The 25,674-nt window shown below is 40.2% G+C and overlaps 1 protein-coding gene across 3 annotated transcripts in view; it reads right to left on the reverse strand.

The window, feature by feature from the left end:
* The window catches only part of TMCC1 (transmembrane and coiled-coil domain family 1), a 120,294-nt gene that overhangs the window by 90,376 nt on the left and 4,244 nt on the right, over positions 1–25,674 (reverse strand). The window contains exons 1-3 of one of the 3 annotated variants that reach the window (XM_085308887.1): positions 11,263–11,475; positions 10,819–10,875; positions 7,559–8,270 (exon numbers count right to left, since the gene is read on the reverse strand). In XM_085308887.1, the coding sequence (XP_085165013.1) occupies positions 7,559–8,104 (546 nt within the window). In that variant the 5' untranslated portion in view covers positions 8,105–8,270; positions 10,819–10,875; positions 11,263–11,475. Of the gene's footprint in view, positions 1–7,558; positions 8,271–10,818; positions 10,876–11,262; positions 11,476–25,674 lie in introns of those variants that run through there. The other 2 variants (XM_085308886.1, XM_085308888.1) reach the window with 2 other exon arrangements.

Consider the following 25,674-nt stretch of genomic DNA (forward strand, 5'->3'; position numbering starts at 1 on the left):
GGTAAGATTTCAAATGGACGTAATTTCTCACCAAGCTACTAGTACTTCTGCATCTCAAACCTGAGTATTAAGCTGTTTGCCCAACTCTTCATGCATAACCTGTTTCCCCATAAGAGTATAGCAAAATGGGACAAAAYGCATGCAGTCTCAAGCTGATCATTTCCAAGGCACCACTGTCTGGATTTCTCAGTCAGTGAGTTAAATTTGCCCTTATTGAAATATAAAAAGCTAAATATCTCAATAAGACTTTAATTATTACATTATTTCCCATGCTATGAAAATCTCATCTCTCAATTTCTGTACAGAAGCAACATGCAGCAAAATTATTACATATGCAAATGTATGTAAATGAGGTATTAGAACAAATCTAATCTGTGGTTTCGGGATGACATTTTGCCCTTCTATTTCAAGTACAAATCAGGAGACCAGGAATGGAACAATACCACAACCTGAAAATATTTTGTGTGCAGAGGATTATTAAGAATCTACTCTCTTATGCCACAAAGTACTCACTGTCCTGAATTCCTACTGGGAGCAGAGCAGCTCAGTATCACACAGAGGTAGGCTCATCCAGTGCTCAGTATTTTCAGGAACTATACAGACATGAGTTAATGCTTACAACACCAATTTATTTAAAAATGAAATTAAATTTTTTCTACAGTTCTCCAGCTTCTGCTTTGCTCTCTTATCAGACTACTTCACCCTTTGACCCAATCTGAACAGCTGCCCCAGATTTAACTCTGTTCTCCTCATAAAAAAATAGTGCTGTAAAGATATAGAAGAGATTTTATTATGCATTTTGTTAGTATGGTAAGAGAACTTCTGAACAGTATCAAAATACAGGTAGCTGTTTGACTTGGTTATCCAGGGAACACTATTTCACTGACTCTTGATGGTATCCTAAGGACTTTGTAGAATGGAGAAGAAACAAGATTATCTCCAAAACATCACAGTATCTACATACAAAGCATCAGGAGATCAAAAGCAAACTAATCCAAACAAACATAACCCCCTCTATAGGGTTAATTAAATACTTTGAGATTAAGCTCCCAAGCTTCCTGGCAGGGTGGTCAGTATGGAGGATGTGATGGGGTTACCCAAAAAAAAAAAAAAAAAAAAAAAAAAAAAAAGTATCAGTGCAGATAACCAGGAGACAGTTGAAAACTGACCCTGCCACAGGAAATCAAAAATCTGTGGCACTCCAGAAAGCCTGGATCTGGTATAACTTAGTGAAAGAGATATCAAACTGCAGATATAATAAAAATGCATTCAAAATTATAAAATTGTGCCCAACACATGAACAAAGAAAATATTTCAGGTTGGCTCATATAGCTGAAACAAGAACACCATCAAAAACACATGAACAGAAGATGGAGGAAAGTTAGTTGATGGCTTTCAGAATTTTAAACATTTAGAGCTATTGAATAGCTATGATACAAAAAAATTAGTACTGTATCTACTTAGCCTTTTTTCTTGGTAAGATCTTCCACATAGAACTTACAAGTATTAAACAGGAATGAGAACATTTTTTCTTTTATAAGGGGACATCAAAGAACAGGTTCAAAGACTTGCTTCAAGTCTTTCCCAGCCTGAGAAGCCTGGACTTTTAGGGTCGGCCCCTTCAGGTGTGGCCTCAGTTTAAGCATACTAGAAATCTTAGACTTTTGTTTTCATTTTTTTCCATTAACCTCTTCAATATGGCCATGCCAATAAAGATGTGGGTTTTCTTCTTCCTCCAAACTTTATTTTAAACACAGCACTTGGTGTTAAAAAAATGTAACAGTTTGCATGCCAGCACAGCCAACTGAGCAAGCAAATTAGTCATAAACATTAATAAGGCTCAGAACAGCATTTATGTAGGCAAAGTCAAGAATAAAAATAATTAGCATGCAGCTCAGACCCAGACAGAAGGATGAAACCTAGGGCTCAACTCCACAAAATTTGGAAGATTCGGAAACACCCAGATGTGCCTTTAAAGGTCTTAAGTTTCAGTAATAGGGACTTAAGCTTCAATAGTAGGTTCTGCACAAAGCGCTTGGGCTCCTGCTCATCCAAGCTTCACAAAAACATTTGCAACAGGTAAAGTTCCTGCCATATTGATAAGAATAAGCACTGACAATTTCACAGCAGCCTGCAAAGGCTTTTATAAGCATTTTAATGATTTTTGCTCTAATAAAACATAACTGAAAGCTAATTTCTCAGTGGTTCAAGACTGCCAACTGTATTCCTATGTCTGCTGTCCAGGCAGCAAAATCTTTTGCAGTTAACGGCAAACSTGAGACTCAAACATAGACACTGAACAGCATTATTTAGTAGCTACAGTATGCAGAACTAGCTAACAGAAAACATTGCCACTAATTTCAAAACATACCATACTGCAGTAATAATATCGTTAAAAGAGAAACAAAGTGTCCATTACTTTTTCTAAATGACAGAAATTTGAACCCTGCAAGGAAAAAAAAAATGAAGGGAAGCGAAAGCAGACCAGAAATTTCTGCCACAGCAGCAGTTCCAAATCAGAGCAAAAAAGAGATGAATGCTTGGGCTACAGGGAAGGAAGGAGGAATTCAAGATAGCCTGATTTTTTCTACAAATTTCTACAAGCGAAATTCTACTTATTCTACTCTACAGAGCAGAAGATGTTTTTGATTTCTGTGCAGCTACTTTTTGGTTTTCATTGTTTTTAGGTGATCTGAAAGAATTCAGCAGGATTTTGAGAAGCACACATAATAGGAATAATAAATAGGACAGGACTGTTGCATTCCTGAAGTGTTTATATGGATTATACCTGAATGTATGAATTCTGATTTTCCAGAATGTGCTGTAGAAAACAATCCCAAATTTGTAAAGAGGAACTACAGGACTCAGAAGAGTTAAGGAAAAATGAAAGGCAGTACGTCCTGAAGCAGCATGTGCACTCTGGATCATGTGATAGAGAGGGGCTATGCCACAGTGCATTAACCTGATTTTTGCAGCTTCCATCAGCCCTGAGAAAAAGGGTTCCCACACTGCATGCACACACCACAGATACATGTACCACCGTGAAGGAGAATGTGCACACTGCTAGGACACCTCCCTCTTCCTCAAACGCACGGGGGGGGGGGGGGGGTTGTGGCTATCTCTTTAAAATTCACTTGCAAGAGTGGTTTGTAAGCAAGCTACATTCGTATACCAAATACTCCATTTTGATGTTCCAAAGATTTTAGAAAGAGGCATTTATATGCAGGTACATCAGAAATTTTAGCCATCTCTGACATTTGCTTTGCTGAAAGCCAAGCTTATAGTCATAAACTGTGGACGTACACTCCACACACAAACCAGAAACATTAGTTTGCTGGTCCAACAGTTTCATGGTCTGCCCTCTTCCCCCTGTTGCATCCATCAGTTTGTTATACTAAGGGAAAAATCTTCTAGGACAAAACCTAAATTTGGGGTCAGCTCAGATATACTACAAAGGCTGTACAAGGCTTTTCCAACAAACAAAAATACACAAATTAGAATCATAGAATCAGTAAGGTTGGAAGGGACCTCTGGAGATCATCTAGTCCAATCTCCCTGCTCAGCAGGGTCACCTAGAGCATGGTAGACAAGGTGGCATCCATTCGGGCCTTGAATATCCCCAGAGAAGGAGACTCCACAACCTCTCTGGGCAACCTGCTCCAGTGCTCCACCACTCTCACAGGGAAGAAATTCTCCCTCACGTTCAGGCAGAACTTCCTGTGGTTCAGTTTGTGCCCATTGCCTCTTGTCCTGTCACATGGGACAACTGAAAAGAGTTTGGCCCCGTCCCCTTGACACCCTCCCTTCAGGYACTTACACACATTGATAAGATCCCCCCTCAGTCTTCTCTTCCCCAGCCTGAACAGGCCCAGCTCTCGCAGCCGTTCCTCCAGCCCTCTGATCATCTTTGTAGCCCTACGCTGGACTSTCTCCAGTAGCTCCATGTCTCTCTTGTCCTGGGGAGCCCAGAACTGGACGCAGTACTCGAGATGAGGCCTCACCAGGGCTGAGGAGAGGGACAGGATCACCTCCCTCGACCTGCTGGCAACACTCTTCCCAATGCACCCCAGGAGACCATTGGCCTTCCTGGCCACAAGGGCAAGACATTAGACAGGGTGTACTTCCCCAAACTGTGACCCGAACGAATGCAGCGTTTCCTCAGGTATAGCCCTTCAGACCTGGAGCATATGCCTTTCACTATCTGCCAGAAAAATGGTGCCACACACAAATACAAAAAACAGCTGGTAACTCAGGAAACTCTACAGAAGACCATCTGGACATGAAAGTTTCTGGATGATTTAGCCTYCTCACATGTTTCAATGATGCTACCACAGAGTCTCAAAGTGAAAAATACAACCTTCATTCTACCTGGATGAACAGCCTGTTTCAGCACAAGAACATGAATCCCTAAGGGCTTTTGTTATTTTCTAAATTAAGGTAATTGTCAGTATGCCCACTCCACAGGAATCAAAAGACCAGGCTCCTTCCTGAGTTTCATCTTTAAGTTTAGAACATAATTTTTAAAATTCGTGATTTAAAAGTTCTATAACGATACTACTGTCATATACAGTTCAAGGAATGTGGAATGAGAGCTTTAAGGCAGCAATATAACATGTAGATATTTTTCCAAGGTCACTGTCAACTCTACTTGTAGGATATATTTTGCTTTCCCTATCGGAAATCCTTGATCAGCCACCAGTCTGCCCCTTTCCTTTCAAATAGGCACAAAGAGAAAAAGCCTTAACAGCCCCCTCTCCAAGTCATACGCCGTACCAGCTGAGGACATGCCAGAGAAAGCAACAAGTCTCACATCCACCTTTTCACTAAAACTACCACTTGGTTAAGCAGCAAAAAGCCACCTTGCATAGAGGGCACTACTCAATACAAACAGTTTCTCAATAGAAAGAGCAGTCACAATTGCTGCTTCTCAGTCATCAAAGGTCAGATCTACCAGTAAGAGGTTCTTAAATATGTTTTTACACACAGCAGATGCTATAGCAGAATACAGTTACTATCAAAAAAAAAAAAAAAAAAAAAAAAAAAATCCAGTCATTCCTGCCAAGTGATCCAAGTCAGCTAGGTAAGTGATATATTTTATCAGACTAGTTGGGAGAAAGGCAACTTTCTTCAGGTCTTTCCCCAGATGCCTATCTAATATTCTTAAGACCAATGAATCTCCCTGCTCACACATGAAATAAAGAAACTACAGTTTTAAATGGTCAAATCAAAGACAGGCTGTCATGTTTCATAAATTCAAGTTGCTCATTTTGTGTATGAAAGCTGAAAACTTAACCTTCCCCAAAATTCACCTGAAACAAAGATCACAAGTCCACTCAATGAAAAGAGAGCCAGCAAGCAAATAACCTCAAAGCTAGTAAGAGGCCACTTTTTGATATGATTCAACTGCAAAGTTAACCCAACCTAGGAGAACACACATTTTTCACATCTATTTTATTACTATTTTTATTCCTTTAATTGTTGGAAGAAAATGAAAACCTCAGATACAGCTCCAGGCAGACTCTTTCACTGCTCCTCCCAAGAGGAATCCCTAGTCAACTGATAGATCTCATTCCTTAGAATGGAATTGTAATTAATGCTAATACTTTGTAATTACTAGCTATAACTGCAAGATATGCTAATTTATGGATGAATATCAGGGAAATGCATTGAAAGCAGAATACATTGTACTGTAAAATACCAGGAAAAAAAAGTGCTGGCTGTTCAGATTTGAAGTATTTTGAAGTGAACTGCAAGGAGGAGAAAAACAACATGCAACAATGGAACAACCTTGCTGTGCAGGCTAGCTAAGACAACCTATGAAAGACTAAAGGGATCTTATTCATACTTAATCTGTTGTCATCCAAAGAAACTGAAATTTCTCTATGAGAAAGGTTTTTTTTGTTGTTTGTTTGTTTGTTTTTAATGCAAGTTCGTTCTATTTAAGCTTCAGCTTACCTTAACTGAAAAATACATGAATGTGCTGCAGGATAGAATTAGTCGACAGCTTACTTAAGCAGTATATTACAGCAGAGCACATCAGAGTACACTTACATAAACAAAAGACTGCTTGGTCAAATTCTTTATTTCCGCCAACATTCTAAGTTTTTTCAGAACACACAAAATCTGAACTTCAGAAAAAAACACCACATTTTCTAAAGAAATCAGTCAGATGACTCTAATAATATTTGTGATAATCAGGTTCTAACCTTGTAGGCTTACAGATAGAAGTGGGTTCAGTATTGTACTTAACATGAAATCYCCTCTCCAGACCAGCAAATTCCATGCTCAGTAATGGAGCAACCTAGTATCTGTATACAAAATGATCAAAATGTACAAGCAAAAGCACAGACTGAAAGAGCACTGTTCAAGGTTTCCCAAGTTTCCCAGCTATAAAAGCAGAACAGAGATCATTACACTGATTTTCAATATTTGAAAATCTTGTTTAAAGCGGCTGTCAAGATTCAGCTCTGTAAAAAAAAAAGAAAAAAAAGAAAAAAACACACACACAAAGAATGACAAGAGTCAAAAAACGCTGGTGAATTTTTCAGCAGTAAGCTCAACTTCTGACCCTCATGTACTAGCTGGTCCTCACTATTGACAAGAGATACTTTCCAGAATTACGGATTGTAACATTATTATAGTGAATCAATTATGCATCTACTTGGTTCAGCACTTCATTCTTTTTATACTCTTTTAATTGAAGCATGATTAAAAACAACTCAGTTTCACAGTCTTTCCTATCTTTATCAAAGAGCTTATCCCCCAATGAATAAGCCTGCAAAGCTTTCTAGGAAAAACCGGTTATAACTTGAGTTAAATCAGGAAGCTAGTTTTTCAGAAGGAGCACTTCAACTATATTGATCTGAGAAAGAAAACAGATAAGACAAATACTGCTTCTTGGTATCATCAATGAACCAACATACCTAGCTTTGCAACAGCATATATATTAACATGCCGCAGAACACAAAGCTTTTTCCACACAGGCTAGACAAACTCAGAGAAACAGCAGTGATTCCAGATCCACGTGGCAGCCTTGCTGACCTAAATCAGATTCAGTCAACCAGGCACTGCAGTTCAGTCTCATGCTAGATTTAGTATTATCATAGCCTCTCAGCCTAAAATATCCACAACTCTAATCGCTCAAACTAGAAGTCCTCATTTTTATAAAATACACAATAAAATGAGAGGAAGAAAAAAAAAGTCATTTAAGTAAATACAAGGTGTTGTTGCAGCAGTTGATAGCAAGGGCTACTCCAGCTGCTACTCTTCCCATCATTCCTTTTTTGCCTGTGATGCACCATCCTACTAACCTAATGCACCTCAAGAGTAGTACTCTCATTTCAGTGATCAAATATTTACAAAATAAACCAGCTGCCATGTGAGAAAATGGCTAATGCTGGAATCTTTTTACGCACTTTCCTTCACCACTGAAGAATCTTTTGAATACAGTAGCAGAAGTGTTTGCTGAAAGAAACTTGCTTTTAGGAACAAGATTCAAAAGATTCAAGAAAACATACAAGTAGATGATAAAGACCAAAGGTAAATCTAAGTAACTTACTGCTGCTGCTGAGGCATCCTCTCCACCTACATAGATAGAAGAAGCTATCTCCATCACAGACAAGTTGGAGGGAGCATCAGTAGTAGATGATGATCTGGGCCGACCTGATTGAGTATCTTGGGCAGACCTCCTGTTGATCTGTGGGCTTCCTTTTGGAGGGTCCATCTTGCCCCGCCTGCTGTGCAGGCTTGTCCCTCTCTTCATTTTAGGTGGCACTCTGATTTGCTGAAGCACTCGATTCAGAGCTGTGGGGTGGGTGGAGACACCATCAATTTCAGCACAGGCGCTTTGGCTTTCCAAATCCATTTCAGTCTCCAGATCAGCCTGAGCTTGCTGAACATCATGGGGAGAAACTGAGGACCTCCTGCGCTGGTGCTGGAAAAGGTGCTTCAAGCCTTGACCAATCACATTAATGTTCTCCAAAGCATTATGTGTTATTTTGGATAATTTTTGCTCTGATTCATGCTGTTTTTTGGTCTCTTGATCTTGGGATTTGCCTCCAGGATCAGGGTCATCACACATCTGTTCACTGCCAGAAGGCTCCATTGATGACACCCAAAAGGTCTATTTGAATATTCATACATAAATAGGTCCCCTGCTTTTAAAAGGCTTGTGTTTGTTTTAAAAATGCCAAGATTGTCAGCCAATTAGGTGTGCAATTGCTTCAAGAGTGACTACACATGCAGCTGTGCCACGGTGATCTCATGCTTATCTAATGTTAAACAAAAGAGCCATTATTATACATCCATGCAGAAAGTAGTGGGTTAAAAAATTCAATGCACAAAACATGCCATTAATACCACAAAATACATCAGTTTTCCAAGCATCCTTCAATCATGGCATTAGTTGCATCTAGGCTGTATGCAGATGCCAAAGCTTGCACGGGACAACTCATCTACTGCCTAGGGAAAGAAGCCCAGTGTGCAAAGTGCGTAGGGAAGCAAGAAAGGCAAAAATGCTCGCCTAAAAGCAGGAAGCAAGGAAAAAACAGTTTTGTTTTAAGACTGGAGCCCATAATAATATCTAGGAGAACATGAGGTTAAGCTTCTATAGATCAATTAAGGCATACCATGTTACTCTTTTGCAGAATTAATTTTGCTTCTTATCAAAGATTTGATCTTGTACTTCAAGCATAATGGCTGCTCTACCTACCTGATTTTCCTCTGGAATGCCTAACTTTACAGTATTTCATACATGCAAAAAAACCCAGAACATTTCCAAATCAGTTATGTTTTTCCAAATAGTTAGAAATGGCTCTTTACTGGCAGTTTCCCCTAATGGCACTGGCAACTAGATTTGATAATTTCTCTTCAAGCAAGAATAGGCAAGCGCAAAAGTTTCAATAGGCATAACCTTGTCCACAGTTCTCGGGGTGGGGGTGGGGGGGAAATGTCTTTTAAGAAGTAGATTAAGTGACAGACCTGAAAGGGGAGCAGTAGCAGCACCATGTATCTGTAGCTCAACCTCCAAGAGGGAAATCATGTAGTTTTTCCGCAGAAGATCTCAACCTCACCTCTCACACCAGTCTGGGCTCAGACACGGATTGGTTATATTACCTTGCAGCTGAGCACTTACATAGCAACACATTACTGGAGAAGTGCAGCAAAGGAAAAAGGAAGGAAAGACACAGTATCTGGAAGAGTTTCACATCTGCACCATGAAATCACATGCTCGGAAGCTGATCGTTGTTTTTTTTTGCAGGAAAAAGTTCTGATTAGGCTTCTATAAATATAGAACCCAGATCACAGAGGTCCACCTCAATCTTGGCAAAAGGCAGCCTGAGCTTTAAAAATCTATTTTATTTAAAATGCAACATGTTTGGGACGCAAGCACATTCATTTCTATCTTAAAACAGCTGCAGAAGCATAATGTATTGAGGTTACAATTAGAGAGCTCTCAATTTGTGCACCTGATGCCTAACACAACAGATGAAGTAGATATTCCAAAACACTGTCTAAATTTGCATCCAAAAAAATCAGAAGAGCTGCCTCACTCTTTTTTCCCCAAATGTCTTGGCTATCAGCCAGAAGAGAGATGAAATTTAACACTTACAGAAAACAAAACACTGGAATATGTATTTTTATTCCATTGTTTCAATGTATTGACCAGTTTAATGAATAAACACATTAAAAGCAAAGTAATAAAATGTAGCCCAGAAAAATGGATGTATTTCCCCCAATTCATGTAGAAGTTCTGTGGCAGAATCAGAAATGTCTAGCAGTCAACATTTTATCTTTACATATTTAACATACTTTCTTAAATTACTTCAGTGCCTTTAAAACTAGTACCTTCCTTGGACTTTCAAGCTCTCTTATTTTTAATATAGCTTTTAGTTTTTCTAATGTAAGAGTCTTTCCAGAAAGCTGAAGTGTAGCTTATATACACTATATTGTATGTAGTCCACAATATAGTTCAGGGAAAAAGTCTCACTGGCTAAACAGCAGAAGTCCCAGAATTATCTGCTGTATAAAAGACAACTTGACAGCTGACCCATGACTGCCTTTGTTTTAGCTATTCCTTTGGTATTTATTTTTCTCAGCTGTACTTTTCTATCCAGATTATCACTGGTAATAGCAATGATCTTAAAGAACATCACTTCAGTGCAACTGCAGTTCCATGCATTATTTTGATGGAAACCATTAACCTGCCTTGATTAGCCCTTCTCTTATACATATACTAATCTGATACAAATCAGGCTAAAGTTAATTCAAAACCAAGTCACTACTATCCCTGTGTATTCTGTGACTGATCTCTGAAACTATACTGACTTGTATCTTTAAAAGGCTCCTATAGGAGCTTTGTGAATGTCTGTCCATTCATATTTCCCTTTGAATAAAACTGTTGTGGGTCTGAAAAAGCTTTTCAAATTTCGTTTCTGGTGTAAAATTCCTTAAAACTATTCATTTGTCCTAGTGTCTACTTAAGGGAAAAAACTTTACTCAGAAACGAATCAGCAAAATTAATTAGCACATTTATTTGCATTAGTATTCAAGTTTTGTGCTTGTTTTTTCCATTTATAACAACCTTTACATTCTTTGTTTGAGAGAGGAAATCAGATAGAGTATCTCATAGAATAAAGGTCAGGAACACACATTTCTGATTCCTATGAGAAGACAGTACATCAGAGATAAAATTAATAATTCCATACAATCTCACATAGCAGAAGATGCTATAATATTATTACATCCCAGAACATGTTTATACAGTGCTCCATTTTGCAACTATTTCATAGCAGCGTGAATATATAAACTAGTACTTGCCTCCATCAGTTGCCCTTAAGCATTGCTGACATACAGGGATCCCTCTGCTGAGCCAAACTGCAAAAGAAATTGGACATGAGATGCAAATCTTGGAAAGGGGAGAAAAGATATACACAGACAGCACAAAATATCTTCTACCTTTTTTATTTAAATGCAACTGCCCTGGAAACTAGACTATTTTAAGCTCTCAAATAGCTGGAAGAATACAAATATAATTGAAGTTCAAACCAGAACCTTATAGGATTAATTGCAAAGTTCTTGTGAAAGAATGCTTTCTCCTAGGATTTATGGCCACCAGTACRTGCCAAAAGCACAGCTAGTTTTCTGGCTACAGCCTGCAAGGACACACTGGTCTGCACAAATTTATTTTCTCCTATTTATTCATTCAAATATTCTAGGCACAGATTAAGCAGCTTTGCTCTTGTTTATCTGGGGCTCACCTACCACAACATAAGAACTGTGAGCACTCTGAAACACGACCACCTTGCAGCTCGTTTGACCACGGCACTTGTGCAAGTGCCTCCGCAGCCTCAGCTGAACTGCGATGAGGCGGAACGGCCCCCGTGGCAATGGGGCCGCAAAGCCACCGCGGCCTCCGCCGAACCACCACCACCACAGCACCCTTCCCGCCGACAGGCGCCCGACAAGCACTACGCTCTTCTGGCGCGCCGAACCCCTTCCACCTGCGATAAGGAAACCTTGAGTCACTCTTCTAAAGCAGAACCAGCCTAAGGGATCTAAAAGTTTGAGTGCAGCCTACGCAAACCATACCACGCCCAACGTCCCCGTTCGGCTTTGCTCCGTTTTCCTAAAGGAGAGAGAAGTGTATTTCGAGGGCAGCTGGTGATCCCTCTGCTGTGTCTGACAGGCCAAAGGTAAGGACGAACGCTTGCTGCAGCAATACCGTTAGAAGACGACAACGGGGCAGCTGACAACAGATAAACTGACAGCATTTCTCTAGCCAAACGTGGGAGAGTTCAGATACTATTTTGAAACACAGCTAAATCACCCTGATTTTCTGAAGGTGATTAGTCGCTGATTAGTTCCTCAGGAGCGACACAAGCTTCGAAGCCATGCTTGCCTATTAGCTCTTCATTTGGGGAGATCTGATCCTTGGCACTCTGGTAAGACCAAAATAAACACTGTAGTACTTTTTTTCCTTTGTTGTTGTTGTTAAATGAATACTTTCTATAGGCAAATAAAACACAATGTATCAATAACTAACCAGAATCTAAAACACTTTGGTAACCTTTCTGAAGGCAAAATTTTTAGTAATGATCTAGAAATGAACTATGGAAATAGCTAGATCCTTAATGCTTTAAATTTTGTGTAAGGGATTTAATAGTAATTTGAGCTCTTTGAGATGAACTCAACATCGTAACTAAAACCTTCAATCACCCTCAAACACTGAATTAGGCAATCAGTTAAAGCTTCCAAAAGGATGCCTTATATTTAAGGAAACTCATCAGAATCAAACTGTTCTGGGCAGTTCCAGCAAAGCGGAAAGAATAAAGTGGTGAGTACAAAGCACTGGCGCAGGGCACAGAAGCACAGAATAACTTGAATAGCTATTCTTCTTAAAGCAGTTTGTATTTCAGGGCTCTTATCCATATTTATTATGTTTTACTGCAGAATAAAAACGAAGCAAGCTTCAGAACACATTAGCACTCAGTGGAGTGCTACAAAACACTACATAACTGGGAAATTTTGGCTATTATATATCTCAGATTCCCATCTCCAGGATGACAGTGGAGAGAAAATGTTAATTATAACCATTTAAGTAGGATACTAGAATGCGAAGAAGGAAGTGATGACAGCAAATTTGAAGACATTAGGAAAAAAGTAATATAGGGAAGATGAATGAAAGTATTTTTGAAAAAAGGTCCTGACATAGAATAAACTACAACAGTGTGAGTAGAGAATTAGGCACAGCGCGTAAAGTATCATTAACGTGCGAGGTACCGCTAACAAATTCTGCCAGATAGGTCTTTATAGACATGTCCCATGACAATATAAAATTCTGTAGGTCAATAGATGCTTCTGACTCGACTCAGTTTCCAGCCTTCACTCTGCACAGTCCATGATCCACAGCCCCCATGGACTGGCTTTGAGAAATAAGGTCATGACAGCTACTCACATTTCCCTCTTCATGAATCAGAGCCTTCACTAATAAATACAAATCATTTCTCATTTTCTGTCAGAAACTCCATTTATTCTTCTGAATTTTGTAAAACTACTGTGCTGCTTTGATTGAAACATCTCCATTCCTTGTACTGCTGAAGAACAGACAAAACCTTAGCCATCTTATGTTTTTATGAATGACTCCTACTGCAGTCATTTAATTAGCATGAATGCTACACATAAGTATTAGAAAGAATTTGGAGGGAGGACAGAAATAAATTGAGTATTGCTGGTGTTGGTTTGCTCCAGGCTGCAGGAACATCTACAGCAAAAGACAGTTACTTTCCATTCTTTCTTTATAAACATTTCCCTCAAACACTACACAATATGAAAATTTCAACAATTTGTCAGGTATTTAAGATCAAGGTCAGAAGTCAAAAAAAGACCTTGGCCCGTTAGACTGTTTAATTATATTCAAGTAAATGTTGACTCTAAAGGAATTTCCTTCAAAAATACAGTTACTTTCAAGTAAAATGAATTCTGAAACAACCATTGAAACACAGCTCGACTGACATTTAAAGTGTGAGTACTTAGAATCATAGAAYCAGTAAGGTTGGAAGGGACCTCTGGAGATCATCTAGTCCAACCTCCCTGCTCAGCAGGGTCACCTAGAGCATGGTAGACAGGGTTGCATCCAGGCAGGCTTTGAGTATCCCCAGAGAAGGAGACTCCACAACCTCTCTGGGCAGCCTGGGCCAGTGCTCCATCACTCTCACAGGGAAGAAATTCCCCCTCACGTTCAGGCAGAACTTCCTGTGGTTCAGTTTGTGCCCATTGCCTCTTGTCCTGTCACATGGGACAACTGAAAAGACTTGTCCCCATCCCCTTGACACCCTCCCTTCAGGTACTTGTACACATTGATCAGAGCCCCCCTCAGTCTTCTCTTCCCCAGACTGAACAGGCCCAACTCTCGCAGCCGTTCCTCATCGGGCGGGTGCTCCAGCCCTCTGATCATCTTCGTAGCCCTATGCTGGACTCTCTCCAGTAGCTCCATGTCTCTCTTATCCTGGGGAGCCCAGAACTGGATGCAGTACTCAAGATGAGGCCTCACCAGGGCTGAGGAGAGGGACAGGATCACCTCCCTCAGCCTGCTGCCAACACTCTTCCTAATACACCCCAGGAGACCATTGGCCTTCCTGGCCACAAGGGCACATTGCTGGCTCATGGTCAACTTGTCATCCACCAGCACTCCCAGGTCCTTCTCTGCAGAGCTGCACTCCAGAAGGTCASCCCCCAGCTTGTACTGGTGCCTAGGGTTATCTTTCCCTAGGTGCAGGACTCKGCACTTGCCCTTGTGGAACCTCAGGAGGTTCCTCTCCACCCAGCTCTCCGGCCTGTCCAGGTCTCTGAATGGCAGAAAAGCCCTCACCTGTATCAGCCACTCTTCCCAGCTTGGTATCATTGCTGAGGAGGCACTCTGTCCCCTCATCCAGGTCATTGATGAAGAAGTTGAACAGGAAAAAACCCAGTACTGAGCCCTGGGGGACACCACTAGCCACAGGCCTCCAACTAGACTCCGCGCCACTGATGACGACCCTCTGAGCTCTGTCTTTCAGCCAGTTCTCAATCCACCTCACTGCCCACTCACCTAACCCACACCTCCTGAGCTTCTCTAGGAGGATATTAGGGGAGACAGTGTCAAAAGCCTTGCTGAAGTCAAGGTACACAACGTCCACTGCTCTCCCCTCATCTACCCAGCCAGTCATTCCATCACAGAAGGCTATCAGATTGGCTAAGCAGAATTTCCCCTTGGTGAATCCATGCTGGCTACTCCTGATCACCTTCTTTTCCTCCATATGCCTGGAGATGACATCCAGAATGAGCTGTTCCATCACCTTTCCAGGGATGGAGGTGAGGCTGACCGGCCTGTAGTTACCTGGGTCCTCCTTCTTGCCCTTCTTGAAGGCTGGAGTGACACTGGCTTTCTTCCAGTCCTCAGGCACCTCTCCAGTTCTCCAGGACCTTTCAAAGATGATGGAGAGTGGCTTGGCAATAACATTGGCCAGCTCCCTCAGTACCCATGGGTGCACCCCATCCGGGCCCATGGATTTGTGGATGTCAAGCCTGTCCAGAAGATCTCTAATCCTATCCTCCTCAACCAACGGGAAGTCTTCCCTTCTCCAGACTTTCTCCCTCACGTCCAGGCTGCAGGATTCTTGAGGGCTGCCCTTTAGCAGTGAAGACTGAAGCAAAGACAGCATTCAGTAATTCTGCCTTCTCTGTATCCTTTGTCACCAGGGCCCCTGCCCCATTCAGTAGCGGGCCCACATTTTCCCTAGTCCTCCTCTTGCTGTTGATGTATCTGAAGAAGCCCTTCCTATTGTCCTTGACATCCCTTGCAAGACTCAGTTCCAACTGGGCCTTAGCCTTCCTCACCGCATCTCTACATACTCTGACTGCATATACTTGATACATACACAAACAGTATAGAACTGTAGAAATGGGGAATGCAAAAAATTGCATTTCCAATAAAAAATAAAAGATTCTGCCTTTTTGCAGAATATTTCAATATCTATTATTTGTGCAGTATTTGAATATTTTAAACCCTTAACAGTAACATTCAAGTACAATTATCTAAAGAACTCAAAAACGCTCAGATTAATGTCTTATCATGGAGTTGTACTCACAGCAAGAATCGGATGTAGACGCTTACAATTTCTCATGTTTGGCAAAAAACGTAGTTTTTAGTTGTCTCAAGGGAAGGATTTTTTTTTTTTTTTTTTTTTTTTTTTTTTTTTTTTAAGAGCTCGATTTGCCTTGAGAAAGCCTATATGATTTTGAGAAACTCATCTCAAAAAGGATTCTTATCAAATCAAACAGTTTAGCAAAAAAGACTGGACACACAATGGTCAGCTATTGGAAAATAACACACTATGGGAACTGGGAATCCTAGCAAGCAGTTTAAGTCCACAGAAGGATTGAGACATTTCAAAAGTATTGTTCAACAGCAGAAAATAGCAGAGCAAATAAGGAGAAGCCTTGGGTGTTTACAAGTAATCCTGTCAGAAAGAGGAACTTGGGAAAGAACGGAACGGGTGTAAAATTCTATGGGGTTGCGGTTTGGAGAACAACCAAAGAGGAAGATGACAATGGAGTAAATAACTTGACTCAAAAGAGCAACTGGATAGTGACATGACTACACATACCTAGAGAAACAGGTATATATATAGCTATGATGGAACAATTTTTAAAAAGTCACAATGGAAAATTGAGGCAACAATGGAAGAAAAAGATGCAAGAAATAATTAAACACGAAGAAAGTGATGTGGCAGAACCAATACTATCTTTAATGGAAAGGATACCTGTAGCTTTCAGCACAGAACTCTCTACTCTTCCAAAACTCACACAAGAAGAGATGTGGAATTCTAGTGAAGCCCAAAGGTTGCCCTATATAGGGTAGCCACAACCCTAACGATGAAGTTACTCAGAGCAGGAAAATAAATGGAGTGTTGCTGAAAGAGCAAACTGAAAGACAAAAACAGGAAGACTGAGCAAATTAAACAGTGCAGTTAGCAAAAGAGGAAAAACACCTGCCTGGAGTGTGTAATGTGAGCCATAGCTCAGTTCTGGTTCTGCATCTCAGACTTTCCTAAAAGGGTAACAGCCCACAGGCAATTACATCGGATGAACCAGGAAGGAGTGGCAGGCAGTACACCCCAAGGAATTCACTGATTTAATCCACAGGACTTTGGATAAGGGAGCCCAAACCTTGCAGTCCAGCAAGACAAAAGGTATCTGATGAAAAGAAATTGCCACTTCAACAGGAACAAGGACACAGGCAGAGCAAGAGACCTATAGCTCAGTTTAAGTCAGTTGTGCAGTATTTCAGGACAAAAATAAGATATTAAGAGAGTAATAGGTTTTACGAATTCCTGCATAACGATTTCCCTAAACCCTCCAACCTATTCATGCCATTATCCAGAGGTCAAGTAGTAAGTCAGCGGAACAACGCCAACCGCACTATCCCTGACCTCCCTTCTCAAACCACAGATCAGCAAGAGCATGGTTTGGTAGATGAAGTGTAGGGTAAGAGACTGGGAATCTCGGTTTAAACCAGCTTTGTCATGAAAAATCAAACTGATGCATTTCAGAGTCTATAGCTTGGGATCTATAAATATATAGAAGATTTTCAAGACTCTGCAGCTGCTTCTAGAGCTAGTATTCCACAACAGTCTCACTGTGGGGCAATGTCACTGGCTCCTCAGTTTAACAGTTTTTTTGCTCTTCTTTTTAAAAAGCACTGGTTAAATTTAATCTACTTTTATTCATTATGAATTCCTTAGCTATTTAAAGTACTTACAGGTTTGCATTACCACAGCAGGTGAATAAGCCTATGTATTTACCCTTAGAACATTCCCACTTTAGTCAGTTACTATTACTTCTTCAGATTTCAGATGAAGAACCAAACAGAAAGGTCAAGCAGCTGCCTTTAGGTTACATAAGGCTTTTGGAGCAGAAAACCAAACTTAAACTTCACGCCTATAAGGTGAATGCCATTTTGACAGCTTGTTTCACTGCTGCCTCCTTTTCATTTCACACAATCACAGAATAGTTGAGGTTGGAAGGGACCTCCGAAGGTCATTTAAGTCCAACCCTTGCTCAAGCAGGGTCACCTAGAGCACATTGTACTGGGTTGCATCCAGGTGGGTTTGATAAATCTCCAGAGAAGGAGACTCCATAACTTCGCTGGGCCACCTGCTCCAGTGCTCTGTCACACTCACAGTAAAGCCTCACATTTGCTTATGAGCAGATAGTATACAACGCCAAAGACTTGACACAGGCTATTTTCCTGAGGTACTGGCTTTATAACGTGATGGAAAGTTAAATCTAGATCAAACAATATTTAAGTAGAACCTTTCAATTTGCCAGTATTTACAGCTGCTCACATACATACATTTTCTGTAATTTTTGTGAATGGAATTAAAAATTCAAAGACAACACTAAAAATGAAGGCTGCAGGTCTTTTTGAATAAAAAGAAATTTGATAAGAGTTCTTTGTATATATAAAAAACTCTTAAAAAGACTGTCCATTTTACTAGACATAAAAAGAAAATGTGATTTTTAGCAAATCTTTCTTTTTAATAAGGTGGGTTAAAAATTAATATTTTGCATTCTGTCCCTCAAAAATACATACACTGTGGAAGAAGTTACACACGGCTGCAATTTAGAGCTGTGCAGTCTGCCAAGACATGACCAACAACTGACACTCACACTCTGTTTTCTGAGCTGTTTCAAAAAAAGCCACATCCTCACCCACTCTTCCTCAAAACCACACCAAAAAGAAAGCCAAACTACAGTATTTCCTCATGCACGGCTCTGTTCTTTGCTAAAGAAAAGAAAGGTTACAATCACATTTGTGCGTTCTACAAACCGCTCAGTGCATGTGGTGAATTCAGTGAATCACTGGAGGGCCTCTGCACAGACCGTCTCTGCAGTCAGAGCAAGCAGCCACAGCTCGGACAAGGATCTGAGGCTGGTCCTTCACAACGCAGAGTGTATGACAGAAATTACTCAAAGAATTTCCACCCTCTTTTGTCCCCTGTTGCTCCTTGTTAACCCCACAGCATGACACCCCACAATTTCGGTTGTTCCAGGCACAGCTGTTTCTGGGGCAGTGATATGAACCACAACAGGAAAAAGTCAACTCAACTTCGAAAAAAAATGGGGAAGAATCTTACCAGAGCTGTGTTACAGCAACTTGGGGATGAGCTGAAAGACAACGGGCAATATGGAAAGTGGGAATAATTACTTCAAAATGGTGTTATCAAAAGCCTCAGATCTGAAATTATGGTCAGAATAGCAGGAGAAAGCACTTCACAACAGCTTCAGCAAGGACTCACCCAAACAAAAATAATTTTATTTCTGCAGCTCGTATACTGCATTTTGGAAAAACTATCTTTCCTAAAGTCTTTCAGAGAAGAAGGGGGAAATATTAAAGAGAATATTCAATACATTGGGCTTTCCATAAAGAAAAGAGCTCTGTCTACAGAGAAATAAGGAAAAAATGCCCAGCATTCCAAGACTGTGATAAGACACTGGCTAACATAACAAACAGCAAGAAGTCATTTTTCATTAGATGCCTGCATACACCCACAGTCTGAAGTCACAACTCACAATGAGATGAACAATAAGGACCTGCATATTAGCTGGGTTTTTTTAAATATTATGCGACTTATCTCTCTGCATTCTGGAAGCAGTATAGTTATAATCAATTGTAAAGTGACTGTCAAGAGTTTTAGCAGGAAGAGAAAACAATGACATAGATAAAATCAGTCCCAGGTGCACAGCTCCAAAACAGATAGAAATAGCTGTGTCCATCCAGGCTGGCTAGAGGCATGCTAACTATGGATAAGCAGGGGGAAATCAAAGGAAAGCTAAAAGCCCCATAATTCGGAGGAAGGCAAGGGGGTGAAGGTGACTTAAGACATGTGATAATCTGGGAAAAAGCAGCAATCAGCACAACCTCCTCCTCTCAACTCAAAGATGAGGAAAGCTCCAAGCTTACTTGGTTGGTCTATAATAAAAAAATTGCTACAAAAGTATATATTTATGCCTTTCTCATTTAAAATCCAACTTTAGGTGCTGAGTATTATTTCTCAAAACAAATCACAGTTCTCCACTGAATAAACTGTTTTAACTTCTTTTGATCAGTTGTCACTGCTGCAGGTATGTGCAGCAGCRGAGAAATGTTCTGATTTCACTCCTGTAAGTGCAGCAGTTTCATTCACATTGTTGAGAYCAGCTGTAGAATTATTTCTTCTCTCAGACAGAAGCCAAAAGTAGTACAGTAATTTAAAAAGCCTGTCCTGAAGACTAAATTAATTACATACATGCGAAGGTGAAAAGGAATAATTCAGTTTCTTTAGTTTCCCCCACTTGCAAGAAATTATTCATCAGAATAGATTTCATTTCTTGGAACATCTCAGATCCTTCAACTGCGAGGAGTAATGCTCCTACTTCAACCCTGGTGAGGCTACATCTCGAGTACTGTGTCCAGTTCTGGGCTCCCCAGTACAACAGAGACATGGAGCTACTGGAGAGAGATCAGCATAGAGCTATGAGGATGATCAGAGGGCTGGAGCACCTGCCCTATGAAGAACGGCTGCAAGAGCTGGGCCTGTTTAGCCTGGAGAAGATTGAGAGGGGAGCTTACCAATATCTACAAATACCTTAAAGGGGGAGGGGAGATTAAGAGGATGGGGCCAGACTCTTCTCAGTGGTGCCAAGCGGCAAGACAAGAGGCAACAGGCACAGACTGAACCACAGGAAGTTCCACATGAATTTGAGGGAGAACTTCTTCACTGTGACAGTGATGGAGCACTGGAGCAGGCTGCCCAGAGAGGTGGTGGAGTCTCCTTCTCTGGAGATACTCAAAACCCACCCGGATGCAACCCTGTCTAACATGCTCTAGGTGACCCTGCTTGAGCAGGGAGGTTGGATTAGATCATCTCCAGAGGTCTCTTCCAACCTCAATCATTCTGTGATACTACCAACATTTGTTATCAGCATTCGCATTATCTGGATGAGATAATTCAGCCTTTGGAAAAACACATTATTAGGCCATGTCAGAGATTTTGGTAGTATCTTTTCAGGAGAGAAACAGGATAGGGGGAGAGGAAGATGGAGAGAAGGCACATGCACGTGCAAAGCTGTTCTTATCCGTATTGTCCGTCTGCCAGGAGATGCTGCCACTTTCAATGTGTCAAAGCTGACTCAAATGTCAGGAACAAGTGAACCACAAAGCATGGAAGTATGGGTATTTTCATCCCACTTCTCAAGAGAAGACAAAAGGTTACACTACAGCTATTTCAGAAAACTGGTGATTAGAGAGTCTTTTAAGCATGCTAGTGATAAAAAAGAGATAGCATCTCACTTTAACTCCTAGCAGATCCACCTATGCAACAATGCCAGTGCACAAGCTGGCAAGATTTAGCACCTCCAGTTGTAAGAGAAAGCTCTATTCCAGACTTTGAGTTACATGGGAGGGTTAAAGCAAGTTACATTAACAGGCTTGCAAAGAACGATATCACCTACCAGCAACCCACGCTACATGTGGTTTTAACAAGTGCTTTTAGCCCTGGATTTTGAGTATTATATTTACAGTGACTTGTAAAAGCAGAAAGTAGAACTAACCTGGCACAGAGTGCTAAAATACTCCCCCTGATGACTCAAAACCAGTGCTCATTCTCTGATTTGACTTACTGGGACTGAAAGATAGACCAAAAGTAGTTTTCATTTGGCTCAGCAAAATTACAATGCTTCTCTATCTTCTACCCCTGTCGGTATCAGGTATATGAAAGCTTTCCACTCATATTTAGCATCAGATAAGTTAAAAAATAGAAGCCTTGACTTTAAACAGCTTACAAAGACTAACTCTAGCCATATTCAGTACCAAAATGGGGAGCAAAGGAACTCAATCCACTAATCCAAAATATTGCTTACTGTCCTCATACTGCACCTCAGACCTTAAACAGATCTGCTCTAAACAATACACTTCAACCACTCTTCAAAGATTTAGACCTGGACTCAAAAGAAACAAGATATCTCACATGATAGCTCTCCCTCATTCTGTTGAGAAGGGCACCTGAAAAGCTCTTCTATGACTGAAGACCAATGTCATTAGAAAAGCCAGCTTGCAGGTAGCAACACCTGACACCTCATTACTTAAAACATCAGGTAAAGCATGCAAGATTTTTAAAAAAATTGGATTAGAGGTTAACTGTACTCATTAACAAACTAACGGTTTACATTGCCTTACAACTTCCAAACTGTTTTTCCTATTCATGATACCACAGCTTCATCCTCTCTCTTCAGAGAAGAATTTTCCTTACTGATCTTTCCTCAGGTGAACGAATCCAAGGTGCTTTTAATTAAGTACAACTCTTAAATTATATTATCGTACAATAATGGCCTTAATTTGGGACTAATTTGGTTTAAATGTCTCTGTCATTCCATTTAAGCTTAAGTCCCTCCTTGCAGGGCTACAAAGATGATGTTCAGTTACTACTGAAGGCAGTTTGGAGTTCTTCAGCCAACAACTGACAGATGCTGGAGGACCTACCAGAAACGGACCACCTCATCCACACCTCTACACATATTCCTAACAATCAGCTGCTGACAGAAACAAGATACAGGCACAACATATTTTAAAATTAACTCACAACAGCCATTTTTATAAATCTTGGGTAGCTTGAGCACAGTTTGAGACACGGAACAAAACTGAGCATTAAGGTACTCTGCTGGGTAGAAGCAGAGGTAAACTAACCTCTGGGCCTCAGGAATACAGCCCAAGCAGGCTCACCAACACCTGTCCTGAAGTACACCAGCATGCTGCCTGACTTCTGCAGAGAGTTTATGCAGCTCTTCAGTGCAGAGCAACTTAGCTTGCACAAAAATTTTCCACGGCACCTGAAGTTGTAACAGCTCATGATTAGAGCAAAAAGCATGCACTTGGAAACAGAGGTCATTTAGTCATAAATGTAACTGTTATCACACAGGGGTTGTGACTTCCCTGCTTGGCTCATTAAGCATGAACAAGCAGTCTAAGTACATTGAAGTTTATTTTGTTTCTTGCACATTTTAATTTTAAGATATTTTAAGTGCAAGTTATGATATACCAGAAGTATGATCAAAGTTCAATATTTACTTTTAATCATCTTTCTTGGCATGGGCAGACTAAATATTTCACTGCAAGGTCAGACACATTCAACTTCAGCTGACTAGTCTTGATAATACTTTTAAAAGGAGTAAAGGACTATATACTTTTTGAATTTAGGCTTCTCGGGGACTAAAAACAAACAACAGATCACCTAATGATACGTAATAAAAATACTGATGTTCATCAATGGTCCCTTTCTTCTAATAGATCCAATTAAGTCTTTCAGGAGAGAACATTCAAACTGCAAACACAGCACAGCTCAGTCACAATACACAAAAACTCTTTAATATCCACCTCCACATCCAACTGCACAAAGACTGTAGTTAGCTCAGCCATTTTGGTGTATGGAAATTGGACTTGCCTATAGGAATCCATAGAGACACCAGTGAGCAGCTACTCTAGCCTCCCTATATCCAAAAGAAGTTCTCCAGTGGGAAGCAGCGTATTAGTACTAGCAGTGGTGCTTCATTCCTTGATTCCTGCATCTGGTCACAAAATAAATTAATAATATTTGCATTTATTGCATACTAGGCCATTCCTCGGTCATTTTTATTTTGAAAAATGTTGTTTTGAAACTTAAGTTTAAACCGATTAAATATTAAACACATTTAGGAGGCTCCAGTTTCAGTAAACATCATTTTCCACACCAAACTGTTGGCAAATGCTTATCAATTACTCTCCGCTACCAAAGGACATAAATTTAGCTGGAACTTATTATGACCCTTACCACAGAACATTTGACATTCCTTTTTGGATACCATTTCAGGCATTAAAAAAAAACCACCAAAACCTTGTGGCACATCATGACATTAAATACCAAAGGCACACAGTAGTGAATGCAGCTGCTTAACAGAAATACATCAACTGCTATTTTCAAGCATAGCTTGCAGTTATCCAACATTGAGATCATCTACTCAAGGATAACTGGACCAACAGTCCACTTACGTAACAACTCTGATCCAAAACATGGAGACAAAAACACTTCGGCCAGTGAAGCAACATGAATTCACAAGAAACAAATCAGAGCACAAGAACAGTTCCAAAGTATGAGTTTTCTCAAGCTATCTCACAAGCAATCCAAACCTGTATCCCATGGAAGTGCCACAAATGGATAAACTTCTTTCCAACCAGCTATTCCCTTTTATTTCTTCCAAAAGAAGAACAAACACATTCCAGGATGCAAGATAACAGGAACTGTGTGTGGTGGTCTTGGAAATCAAGTAGTTTTTTTTTTTTTTTAGTTCTACCTAATGTACAGGCATGCATGCTAAATCCATATTATGGGCCACAATAATGTAGGAAACTACACTCACTAGCCTAGGTATTAGAATAGTCCAGCTATAACATCCATCCGCAGATGAAATTACTCTGCAAACACAAGAGCCAGGGTCACCTAGTGAAAATTCTGTCTCCTACTATTATCTGAAAGAGCTAATAAGAAGCTACCACTGAACTAGAAGAGTTCAGATATAAATCATGATTCATTCCAACATACAGCTGTTGGGCCTTCTCAGAATAAAATGTGAGGGCTCAGATGCAAGTTGCCATCTTCAAAGCAATCGGATAGGGTTAGAAATAGCAACAATTTTTTTTTTTTTGAACCCTGTGCTTATCTTTCTAGAGTCTCTCACGTAACATGACCACAGAACAGAAAGCCCATGCTGCTATATACTAGCACTTCCTTAACCTTCCTCAACATTGCCCAAAAAGGCAGGTCAGAGATAGCAAGAGTGGGTCAGAGAGAACTTACTGGAGTTCAAAAGCATTTTTAAAAAATGCTACATTCCCACTTGAGAGGCAGAGATCTTCCTCCAAGTTTCATAACTGCTGGTATGTATAGCCATTCTCTGTGTGAGCATATTGTTTTATTTTGTGTTCAGCAGAGATTGCCTGAGAAGGCCAAAATATATCCAGTTACTACAACTTCATATGTAGCTCAAACCACCCCTCAAGCTAATCTGCTGTTGGCTCAAAACCACACACACATGACAATCATGAGAAATGACTAATAGTTGAATGAGTTTCCCTCTTTGAGTGAAAATTTATGCACTGTTCTTTTATTTCAGTAACACCCCCCAAAAAAAACAGAGAAAGATTTTACTTCCTTGATAAAAAAATCATACTTCATTAAAAGCTTATATTTCAGCAAAATACAAGTACTTTTTGTGTGGTTGAATTCTCACAATTATGAGGTTTTATTTCTAAACTATAAGGACAAGCACTAACTATGTAATCTGAATTAAAGATGCTTGTCCATTAATTACCTACAAATACACCAATACCAGAACTTTCTCTTTAAAATATTTAAGAGAGAGAGAGTAACTTGGGGCACAGTCAAAGCAGCCCAAACTGGCAGCAGCCAACACGTAAAAGGTTGCTGCTCCCTTTTTTCTCCTCCATTGCAAGTTGCCATTCCCTCTATTTTGTTTGTCTGTTTGCTCAGCTTCCTAACTCAGCTTTTTAAAGTGATCTAAGAAAAAAATAAAAAAAAAATCTCAATTCAAAAACAAACAAAAATAGTTTCAGGAACAGAGCACAGGGAGCAAGGAAAAAAGTTTAGTTTGCAAACAGTTTAGCACAACCAGAAAGTGTATCTGACTTCTCTAAACAAGAATGTTGGATTTTCTGATTATATTAATATTTATGATTATATTAACATTCCAAGGCTTCAAAAGTAAACTTATTTGAGAATACACAGGCACCTTCAGAGATGGGAAGCCTGTTTTCAGTAGTGGAGTTTAATCCTCCAGTAGTTTAATCCTCAGTAGTTATTGCAATGTATAATGAAGAAGAATGCACTCTTGGCAAGTGACAGATTCTAGACCAGAAGATCCCTAAAGGGACATGTTTCTTCATGAAACTAATGGAGTTCATGAAGCTAGTGGAGTTGACCATTTGGAAGTGGCATCTTTCGTGCCACAGGGGTTAAATCCAAGATGATTTTAGAACCTGCTAGATGGCTTCCAGTGCTGCTCTGGGACTGTTTCCTGTGACACTTGCATACAGACTTAGCTTTT

The sequence above is a fragment of the Rhea americana genome, unplaced genomic scaffold (genome assembly GCF_003343005.1).
Source record: "Rhea americana isolate MKP2758 unplaced genomic scaffold, rheAme1 scaffold_286, whole genome shotgun sequence".
Lineage (NCBI taxonomy): Eukaryota > Metazoa > Chordata > Aves > Rheiformes > Rheidae > Rhea > Rhea americana.